Raw genomic sequence first — 11,801 nt, forward strand, 5'->3', positions numbered from 1 at the left:
GAGGTTACCAAAACTATTTAAAAATGAATTTCTTTTGCTTCAGTTTCGCTTTAAACCAAAAATATCGAGCCGCGAACTTGTAACGTCTGATTGTAGAAAAATCTGTCCCAAAATATGCCCTTTCAAAAACCGGTTCAAAAATCCTTATCGCAATACAAAATAATGGGAAAACTATGCAGTTATGAAGAAAAAGGCCTTTTAATACAATATCATTCGATAATATTGAAAAACTGCAGAAGCGAATGAAAAATACATTTTAAAATATTGCATATCAAATTAGATGGAGCGTTGGAGATGATTTTAAAATAATTATTTCTACAAAATCCAACGCTGTTGAAAGCAGTCACAGTGATGAATCAGACATTAGAAGGATATACATTACGTTTCTGGAAAAACATCTTTCGGCCAAAGTATATTGACCTTGTACGAAGCGTTCAAAGTTGCAGTGTTTACCGTTATGTTGCTACTTCGGCGAAACACTTCTCTGTTGCCAAGACATCCATGGATAGCGTGGTAAATGTCATTTTAAACCTCGCTAGGCGCTCAAATACCATCCTAAATAGAATGATATGGTATTAAAAGAGAAAGGAAGATGAAAAATAGGTAGAAAAAGAAAATAATTTACATTTACTATCTGCTGAGGTGAGTTGAATCTTGGAAATGTTATCGCGTGACAGCACTCATTTCTCCAAACTACGGCGAAATCCAAGCAACTGCATAGAATACAAGGAAAAAAAACAACTCTTCCGCCGCCAGAAATCCTCAAGTGAAACAGTTTTATATTATTGCCATTAATGATGATGAATTCAGGTGAAAATTAGCCTCTTAACTTCTTGCTCGTGAGTATTGTTAACCGCGTGTCTCGAAGCGGAACAATGAAATATCAATGCGAGTGAAAACACCGATGTGTCAAACAAGAAATGGTTACTTACGTAGCGAAGGGAAGGCAGCCTTTCTTGTTCAACGAGTTCGTTCAGCGATATTCCGGTGATGAAAAACTCATCTGCTGACTAGGTCCGCTGACTAAACTCATCAAGTCAGTTCAGGTGGACGACCAGAGACTGGAGCCATTCTTGTATTTCCCCGACTTACACGTTTATTAATTTTTTTTAAATAAGTTTTTAAATAACTTTTTAAACAATTTGTAAAATGTGGGCAGCGCTGTGCGAACAGTAGATGTAAAACTTCTTTATTCTCTGACGTGTTTCGTCTAACTGTCGTAATCTTCTTCAGGGAGTGTTACAAGTTAACACTAAACGCCTATATTTATAAGCCATTGTTTACAGCTATTGCTGGGGCGAGTGACCATACGGGCTTGGCTGGACCTACGAGCAGGAATAGGCAAAGTTGTGAAAATTTGAAAATATTTTAAATTTTTCTTAGGCAAGATGAGAGATATTTTTTGGGTGCCGCGGTTTTAGCTGAAAATTTTCAAATTTGAAAAACTGAAGAGGTTTTTACAGATGATGCCTGGAAAGCAGTTAGCAAATGAGGTTAGAATGGTTCGTGTACTTTAAAGAAAACGTGGTTTACGTTTTACTCATTCTTTCTTAAATTTAAGTGGTGTAAATACCTTGTCTAAAACAGTAGTGTGATACAATAGCAAACGAGATATACTCGTTCCAATACAGCGTCATGTGATCAACAGCCATCATTAATTTTAGAACAAGTTTCATAAAATCATTTTAATCTTTCTTATTATAGCCGAAAACTGTTCGAAGATTGGTTGTGCCATCACTGCAAACGGTCAAGGTACTTCAACATGATTCAGTGCGAGAGCTACTGCCACTGATTTGACTGGTAAGACGTTTTTTTTTTTGTTCGTTTTGTTTTTTTCCTTTTTCAGGTCTAGTGGAGTTGTAAGAAATTACCAAGAAAAATTAATCCGCGACTTTCTTCTTTTAGGTGTTGTGCACAAACAGATGAAGAGCCCGATGAATGGATTTGTCCTTCATGAGAACAATTACCTACAAAATCAGTTTTCTACGAAAAAAACCCCCTCGATTGCGGCCAAGCCATATTTCTTCAGCAGAGCATACTGTAAATTAAAAACATCGGTCGCAAAGTCACGCAACATTGCGTGATTTGCCAAACGTGACATGCAGTTGCTGCATTACTTTAAAACTTAGAAATTTCATGGCCCTGTATTAATAAAAGAGGACTTCATTTGCAAGCACTTGTAGACTTCAACATAAGAAGAACCTAATAAATTACTCTTTCTCTTTTTCTCTCACTGTATAAATTATTTGGCCGGAACGAAAACAAATTAATATACACATGGGTTGGAGCCATTCCTGTCAGCGGTGAAATACAGGAATGGCTCCAGTCCTTGGTCGTCCCCCTAAACTGACTACATAAGTTTTGTCAGCGGAGCTTGGCAGCAGATGACTTTTTCATCGCCGGCATTTCGCTGAACGACCTCGCTCAGCAAGATAGACTATGCCTTCCCTTCGTTATGTAAGTAGCCATTTCTTGTTTGACACATCGGCGTTTCCACATTGATATTTCATTGTTCCGCTTCAAGACACGCGGTTAACAATACTCACGAGCAAGGAGTTAAGATATAACCTATTAACTTTTACTATTTTTATCATCCAATTACAGGTCGGAGCCATTCCCGTATTTAGTCGCTAGTTGTACTTTGTCAAAAGAAGGTCTCCTGGACCGCGGACCCTCACGTGGTCCCACGAAGACAGTGTTTCTGTATGAATGTCGAGATGTTTTAACTACGCATCTAAAAATTGTTTTTCGTCGCATGGTGGTAAATGACCCTTCTTTTGCTAGGGTGCCAAGGGTCTGATGATTGTAATGTATATATTTCAATAATAACGGTCTCCGCGACAGCACATCATTCTTACTTGTCTTTCGATTTTAGTATCTCTACGAGCGCTTAATTTTGTTATTTATTTATTTATCCATTCATTTTTTGCGGATGTCTTTTCTCTCGCGTAACGCAAACCTATAGAAAACCATTATGCTAACATATTTAAAGCTGGGTGGCGGTCGACGTGAGCCTGTCCGGATAAAGCCGCTCGTTTCTGCACTCGCGCAGCTTTGTCGACGCTTTGTGGGAACCAAATTTCCGTTTTCCAGAGACACCAAATAACTCACTTTAGTTTCTCGAATTAAAGGTTTAATCTTCACAAAATGTTGTATACAGCTCAAAATCTCTCCTCTCTCAAAACGTCACCGATGCATATTTTCCATTAGGTACGTAATTTGAACCGAGGCTCACATAATTTCAAAACGAGGTTGTCAATAACAAAAGTCACGCAACTCCCCAAAAAAAAACAGTCACGACATCCTCCCCCCCATTTAAGTGTTAATCAGCTTAAATGTTCTTAAACTTCTTGTGAAATAATGTCCTTGACTCTCTCGTTTGCGATCTCCTTGGATCTTCTACTTGGTCTCAATCTTGGTATGAACACTTCTGCTTCTGGGTTTAGCTGGCAGTCAGGATGCTCTACTCCAATTTCTAGTTTACATACAAGTTCAAGGGGCGCTCCGCGATATAACCATTCCCTTGTTTAAGCTTCAATCCTCGGACTGTTCCATCCTTACCCGTGACCTTTCCTACCACTCGTGCAAGCTTCCACACTGCTCTATTCTTGGTTTCATCTTTAAGCAACACCGGCGCTCCTGTGTTCGGGATTTCGGCAATGTTACCGGTGGGCGGCCGCTGTCTTTCTTCAAGGGCGTGCACATACTCCTTCACGAATCTCTTTCGAAGATGCTCTTTGCTTTTCTGCAGAAACTTCATTCGTCTGGTTCCTTCTTCCTCTCCGATCTTCTCAAGATCCTCCTCTAAGATGGGGATGCATATTTGTTAAGATGCTGATCCACGATTGGATTTTTCTCTTCTTCTTTGGCAAGAAGCTGTTTCTCGAACTTAGGCTTCACACTCTCTTTTGCTGTTTCTACGGTTTCCGACACCTCAGGTTGCTGTGGCCATTTTCCCGGACAACTTAGCCAGTCTGGTCCTTTAAACCAAAGCTCTCCCATCTTACAGGGCTCTGTGCCTCTACTTCCTTGGTCACTGGGATTGTCTTTCGTAGGGAAATGGAGCCACTTCAGGTGTTGCTTGTCTTGTATCACTTCAGTACGGTTTCGAACAAACTGTGACCACGTCCCATGACCTTTAATCCAGTAGAGCACTGTAATACTATCGACCCAGCAGTGATACTCTTCAACTAGCTGACCTTCCATTACTTCCTTCACATGATTCATCAATTTGCTCAAGGTGTGTGCTGCAATAAGCTCCAAACGTGGGATTGACAGTTGTTTTGGTGCTATTCTTGACGCAACAAGCAGGCTCTGGTGAACTGGAGCAACATGATGAAATACAAGTGCGTAAACTGCTGCTGAAACTGCTAGCTTGCTTGCATCAGCAAAACCATGAAGGTCAATTCTTCTCACATCTTTACTCACCACCCTGCGCGGAACACTTATTGACGGACACTTTTCCATTCCCTTCAGCCAGTTGTTCCTAGATCTTTGTATCTCGTCTGTTACCACTTGGTCCCACCTCAGTTGAAACCCTCCTTCTTCCATTATTCGCGTGGCCTCCTTTTTGAAATTGATCAGCTCTTCTACACAATCACCGCCTGATTGAACATCGTCCACATAGGTGTTTTTTAACAACTCATCAGCAGTACTGGGGTACTTATCAGCATAGTGGCGCACATGTTTTTGAAGTGTGGCCCCAAGAATATATGGGCTTGGTCCTGACCCAAAATCACTCTGGTGAAACGATACTGCCTCACCGTTCTTGAGTCGAGGTCCTTAAACCATAGAAGGCGAAGGGCATCTCTATCTCTTGGGTTCACTTTAATTTGAAGAAAGGCCTTTTGAATATCTCCGGTGATACACAACATCATATGATTTCGAAGAAGGATGTCAAATAACATGGGTTGTAAAGGGGGTCCTACTTCCAAACAGTCGTTCAAGGAAGGTACTTGACAATGTGTCTTAGCTGAACAATCATAAACTATCCTCACATTTGTGGATTCGGCCTGGTCTCGGATCACTGGTTGATGAGGAATATAACGGATGACCTCCCCAGTAGGTGTTTCGGGCTCCTCTTCCAAGATTCCTTCTGCTAATTGCTCTGTCATAACCATATGGTACTCTTTAAGTCGCTGCATCCTCTCCAGCTTCTGTGTTGTACTTCTTAGCCTGCCAATAGTCAGTTGTTTGTTTGAAGGCAGAGGGGGGTGATCTGATTTCCATGGCAACCTTGTGGAATATGTTCCATCATTCAAACGTTGTAAATGATCTTTGAAATCTTCATGGAACAACTGCTGCACGTCAGCTTTATCAGTCAGTCCTAGGACCTCCTGCGAACACATCTGCTCGAATTCACCTTGGCTTGAAGCTAAGGAGAAATCCTTTTCGGTCTCCGTACTCAACGGTGTTAACTTTCCTGTGATCACCCAACCCAGCATGGTGTACTCTGCACCAGGATAAATGTCTGGATCTACTCCTAGGACAGCTTGTTCAGTTGTTTTGATGCGCTGGATATCTGCAGCACCAAGGATCACATGGACTGGCAAGTTATCTTCCATCACCATTTCTTCACTGAAGTGTTGTGTCCTATGCGGTAGTTGGCCTTCTTTAACTCCGAGATTCTTGGGTTAGGGAGGTGAGTTAACACGGGTTTCTCTGCATTTACGCAACGTAGCTCAAGCTCAAAGCCCTCGATGGCGTTTGATTCAACGCGGACCTTGTATATCTCAACAAGTTTTTCCACTGTCCCATACATTTGTTCTATGACCCTCCTTTTAGTTCGGTATGACTTCAGGTTCAGTTCTGTAAGCAAACTTGAGCTGATGTAGGAGCTTCCAGCTCCACTGTCCAACATGATTCGAGCTTGTACTCCTCCAACTTTAGCAATTACAGTTGCATGCAAAGTACACATGTTTTGAGAATCTATTGCACCATAATACCTGTCAGACCGACCCGATGACTCAGGGGTACCCTTGTGGGTGGGCGGGAGTGTCGTCTTCATCTTGTCACATACAGAGGTATGGTATCTTCCATTACATTTGCCACACCCTCGTCCTTTACATTTGGAAGCTAGATGCCCAGACCTTGCGCAGTTATAACATAACTTGTTTCTTGCTAAATATTCCCGTCTACTGGCAATGTCTAAAACCTTGGTACAGTCACTGCTACGATGACTGTTTAAACCACAGTAAACAAAGGGAGGGGGACTTTGCCGCTGCCGTATATATCCTCCAGCCATAAAGTTTTTGTCTGGTTTCTTTTGGCGATTGTCTCGATTCCCAGTTCGTTCGTTCGATCTTAATCGTGAAATTCTCCGCGGCAGGCGATGATATAAATGTCACTTTATGGTTAGATGTTGACAGTTCTGATGCCTGTCAGCCATCCGTCTTGGCATGTTTCCACAAAGACGCCCGACATCTATCGAAACCGCCAACATTTGAGTATGCCAAAAAGACTACCGGCTGCAGGGAAAGAGGTTATGTAAAATAGTTTGAGCTTATCCCGGCCTGATTACATTCTTCGTATATGTATAGCTCTGTAGCTCAAACTCAAAGGGATGTGTTGCTGTTCCATGATTCTTTAAATTAAGGACTAATATCATGCCTTTCTTCTATGCTGAAACAAAAATGACTGCAGCAGCTGTGCAAGCGGAAAGATCCCTGATGTTTACTTGCGGATGCGACGGGCTCATAGTACATTGTGAATAAAAATTTACTGCGAATTACAGGGGCAATAACTCGTGTTTAACTAAACATCAATATAAAGGCCTTGAGATAAACCCTTTTACTCTAAATATTTTACAAGTAATTCTCCTTTCTGTCTATCATACAATTTTTTTTATGATGGTAATTGGTATTGGATCAACTTATCATCCACTTGATGATATTTTTCCTTATTCTCATCAGTTGTTTGTTTGATGTTGTATTGAAATCGTAAGGAGGAAATGTGTCGTGGTCATTCATGGGAGTTAAAGGGTTAAAGAGTCCTCACACTACCCTGGCGGGCCACTTAAAATGTTAGGGCTCAACAACAAATAAAGCGAATCGTACATATTCACCATATAGACCACAGCCTTTATTGAATTCAAACAAGTATAGATTTTCACAGAATATAATATTGATGATAGCGGCTAAAGCATCTACATCTCAATTTCGTTATTTAGGAATGAAATTATGCTTTAACTTCAAGTTAGCTGTGTAGTCTTCACTGCAGTGAACCTATTTATTTTGTTCCGTTTCACATCCCAGCTCGCGAGCCTGTAAGCAAATGTTTCTCCGGTACTGTTGCTCACGTTTTGCCTATAAACATTCAACAAACATAATCTTAAATTTCCCATCAAATTTATTTCAATAAAAGGAATAAGAAACAAGACCGTTAAGCTCTGACAAATAGTGGGAGTAAAATGCATGAAAAGAACCGAATGACTTCTTCCTCAAATTCAACTATTTGGATATTGACTTAACCAGACAAACCGAATGGAAGATAGATTAAAAACCTGTACTTACCTCCTCCAAGCGTCTACGGATGTTCATCTTCATCATTTCTAGATTTCTAGCCCCTTCTTCATTTCTAAAACTTCCCGTAGGTATTTTCTAAAAGAGTTTAAAACGGCTTTCAGCGCAAAAGAAATTACTGAGTTGAACAACTCGGATCACTCAACAATGACATGAATGAAATGATAAAGAGAAAAACATAATTGAAAGATTCCAGTTCATTTTGACATGACTAAATACATAGGTAAGGTATTTCTACCCTCACTAATAAGTATTCCTCGCTGGATATTCGCCTTTTAAAAGGGGAAAAATAATTGTCATTCCTAGTCGGACCGCCTAGACAATTTAACTAAAATCAATATAGCGATCCGTTTAAAATCCTTTTATCGAAAAGAAAATGAAACATTTTAGATGGATTGAAAACGAAAGAGATTTCTACTTATTCATGTATTTTTTTACCCTGCAAGGCTTCCCAGAACAGATCACAATAGGCATGCCACCCTTAATTAACATCGAAGAAAGGAACAGAGCAAAAACACAAAGTGCTGTAGTCTTCATCTTGCTGACACAAGCTCCAGTGCATGAGAAATTCTGGTATATATAATTACCTTTGACGATCCAAGATGTGTCCAGCTGTACAGAAATGCTTTACCAGCTCAGCTCGGAGAATATTAACCACTTTCTCAGTCGGCAAACTTCACAAAATGTACCATAGTTTATTTGATAACGGGATTTTAATCAAGTTGTCCAGCTTGCCTTATTTTGCTGATGAAAATAGCAATATTGATATCGGCGCTATATAAGTATTAAGTATTATATTTACCAGATGTCAGTTCAGTCATCCAAAAACGCGCAAAATATTTACTTCGCTGCTTAAACAGAGTAACCTTAGATAGATATTTTGCAAAGGCAAAGAAAGTTAATGAGGTGGAACCAACTATGAGTAACATGACGAACGAGTAAGAGGGTCCCAATGGGGTTAGCCGTTAGCCGTAAAACGGCCAAAATATTTAGCCGTTAGACGTAAAAATTGACAAATTTGAACCGTTAGTCGTAAAAAAAGTTAACCGTAAAAAATATGTCTGTTGGAAACAATGGAAAGGTGTTAACCGTTGGCCGGAAATTAGCCAAAATTTTAACCGATAGTCGTAAAAGCCATCACCCCATTGAGACCCTCGAGTGAGGACTTTGGCTAAACGGCAGTTGAGGTCCTCTCGGCTGGCTGGATCACGCTATTCTCTCACTTTACAGCATCTTACTGTTAGAAGACTTTGAAGAAGGCTATACTAACAACGCTGCCGACGGAAATTTCTGAGTACAAATAAATCGCACTATTTAATGTACAAACTCAAGTGCTTCTCCTGGAAGGTTTTTGTTTCTTCCCGAAAGATTATGACACCGTGAGGGGTTTTCGCGTCTGACTTATATACTTCCGTGTATTTCAAGCTGTCACAGGCTATTGTCAAAGAACATTGTTGCTGACTTTCTATGAGGGTATTTTCAAGATGTCGCGATCAGAAAAGATTTTTCGTCTCTTTCTTGGTCAAAGTGAATTTCATGGCCAGGAAGGGTTGCGGAACATTTTGGGTTCGTTTATGCGCTTGTTGTGACAGAATTAACTGAAGATTAGCGGCAAGGCTGTAGAATACCTCCTTCGAAACAAAGTCGTTGGGCCTTTTTCATTTTGCTTTATTTTCAAAGTTAAGGCTCCTTTCGTAGAAGGGAACGTCCGCATCAACAACATCGTCAAACTTTAAAAGGTGTAGAAGTAAGAAACCCGCCGCTGTTATTAATCAAGTGCGGAGGCAAACCAGTTATTAGGCGAAGTGTTAATTATAAGTCTAGCGACTTCTTTATATGTCACTGCGACATTAACTTTTAGAACAATTCAAAGATTTGTTTTTTTCATATAACATTAAAGCTCAGCGGAAATCTATAGATAGATATGGGTTACCTTCAAGGCGCCGGCACGAACGTGCGACTTCCAAATGATGTCGAGCTGTCAACCACCCACGATGATTCCCCAGCTGTTTTCAACTCTGAATGCTATCAATAATAGAATAGTGTGACTAGATCGTAAAAGTCATTATTTTCACTGATGTAATAAATAGTTAATTCGGCATTAAACATCTTTTATTTCTTTCCTTTCTCTTTTATTTTTGATTTTATCATTTTGTTACTCAGCAAATCGACCGCTTTGCACAATAACGATTGCTGCTAGTGGCCAAGTATTTTTCCATCACTATCTTCGGCTTTACGATTTTCGTTTAACCAGGTGCAGTTTACATTAGCATCTTTTAGTGAAGTTCTTCCACGCAAATGAAACACCTTTAGAAACTTCCGAAAAACTTTTCGTTGGAGACTAGCCTTCAAAACGCAGTCATTTCAAACTGTTCTGTATCACGGCCGAATGTAATTGGTTGCAGCTTGAGTTATCGCTCAATAATTGTCTGGGACTTTTCAAAGAAACTTGTCAGTTGAAAGTGATTTTAACATTCACCGACGAACAATAAATTTTAAGATCGCGAATATTATTATTATGGTGCTTAACTCCTTATGTGCTATCTCTACAGAAATGGAAGAAAAAAAGAAAAAGAAAAGATTAAAAGATCTTGAATATCCTAAAAGGTGTGGAAATCTTGCATGCGCACGAGGAATATAGCCTAGTGTCTTATCTACAAGGAAATAAAAGAATGTTACTCGAGAACCTGGTGTTAACCTGAATACGCAGATGTGGTGAGAATAGATGGAGCTGGTGACACGACATTTACATGTCTAGCGTGACTTACGCCATCCTAAGTTTTTTGAAAATTTGCAGAGCTACGCAGGTTTAGCTGTTAAATTTTAAAATTTTGAGTCATTCTGGATGGAAATGAACACACAAGTTTCCGTAACAAAAGCCATCGCATCTCTCATGACGCCTTTCTGCTTGGACACGTATCCCATGTAAGCTGAAAAGAGAAACTAAGATAAAAAATCAAAAATGAAGTTATAAAATGCTTGATGTTTCCCTCCTGACAATACTTTTGTAGACTGATGTTCATGAAGGTTGTCCGATAAATCATCTTTCACATGTATTATTTGGTAAAGCTGCTCACACTTCAATGAAATAAAGGGAACTAGAATTGTCATTTAAGGTGGGGTATTTATGGTCCATTTATATTGATATAAAACAGCCCGCTGTATTCCGAGCGGCTAACCACGGTTTTTTCAGTTTTATTTCAAGAAGAGCGGCTCTTACAATGCTGATTGACATCTCCATAGTAATTCAGAATTTCCCTTTGTTCTTTGGTTTACAAGATGTTAACGGCTTAACACTAACTCCGCCGTTTAAGCTTTTGTTGTCCTTTGCGCGTCCAGGCCACCACCGCTGGACAAGCAGTGACGGCGAAGAAGTGAAGAACTTTATAACGATAATTTCACGAAGCGGAGTTCTTTTAATGAACGAATTTGTTAATAAGTCAAATACGAAGCCATAGAATTTCAGATACTTATGCAAATAAACTATCTGGAAGAAACCTGTTCCACGACATAGAGTTTCTTCTAATGGAAGTGTCAGCTATCAGTTACAGATAACGATCAACCGCTACTCTATATTGCGAGGCATTCTCTATCATTACAGCCAGAGCCATATAACCACGACAAATTAAAACATTCTCCATTTGATCCTTGATTTTGCATTTCGCTTTATCATTATTTACGGCAAAGTCGAACACCATTTTGCATTCAAATTTCATGCAATTCAGTTTTATACCGCTATACTACACGACGGTTGACGTTTCATCCTAAAAAACGTTTGATAGGAACCTAACTAGTTCGCCAAACTGCGTAACAATGAGGTGTTATTAGTAAGAGAAAAAAACTGATATTTCTGAATGTCTTGAAAAACCTGCCATTTAAATTTGAGCAAAACACTACAGGAAACAAGTTTCTCCTGTCAGCGTGTCTACACGCCAGCCTGGCCGTTTAAAAATTTGCGGCGCAAACTCAAATATATAATAAACACACGTGGTACAAACTTTGTGAAATTCAAACGTTTTATTTTCACGATAAACAATTCTATAGCAGCTTACACGTCTACATTTCAAATAACCTATTATATGGCAAGGTAGTCCTGAGTTGAATCTTAGTGTTCTGACTGGTTCTGGTTATTCTCGAAAACCTGTAAATTCAAAATTTGCAACTAAAACTGTAAAGAAACTAGTCAACAAGTCACCAACCGACCGATTACAATGTTGTACGACGAAAAATAACAAGATAATTCACCAAGCAAATTTTATTATGACCTGGAAACCTCTAAAA

The 11,801-nt window shown here is 39.6% G+C and overlaps 2 protein-coding genes across 2 annotated transcripts; both read right to left on the reverse strand.

Annotated features, from left to right (window-relative positions):
• Nucleotides 1–3,804: 3,804 nt before the first annotated feature.
• Nucleotides 3,805–4,551, reverse strand: LOC136280175 (uncharacterized). Its single transcript, XM_066164912.1, has one exon. It carries the CDS (start codon nucleotides 4,549–4,551, stop codon nucleotides 3,805–3,807), a length of 747 nt encoding a protein of 248 aa, XP_066021009.1.
• Nucleotides 4,552–4,634: 83 nt separating this feature from the next.
• On the reverse strand, nucleotides 4,635–5,564 carry LOC136280176 (uncharacterized). Its single transcript, XM_066164913.1, has one exon. The coding sequence runs from the start codon at nucleotides 5,562–5,564 to the stop codon at nucleotides 4,635–4,637; it is 930 nt and encodes a 309-aa protein (XP_066021010.1).
• Between the last annotated feature and the right edge of the window lie 6,237 nt (nucleotides 5,565–11,801).

Source organism: Pocillopora verrucosa, chromosome 4 (genome assembly GCF_036669915.1).
Source record: "Pocillopora verrucosa isolate sample1 chromosome 4, ASM3666991v2, whole genome shotgun sequence".
Classification (NCBI taxonomy): Eukaryota; Metazoa; Cnidaria; class Anthozoa; order Scleractinia; family Pocilloporidae; genus Pocillopora; species Pocillopora verrucosa.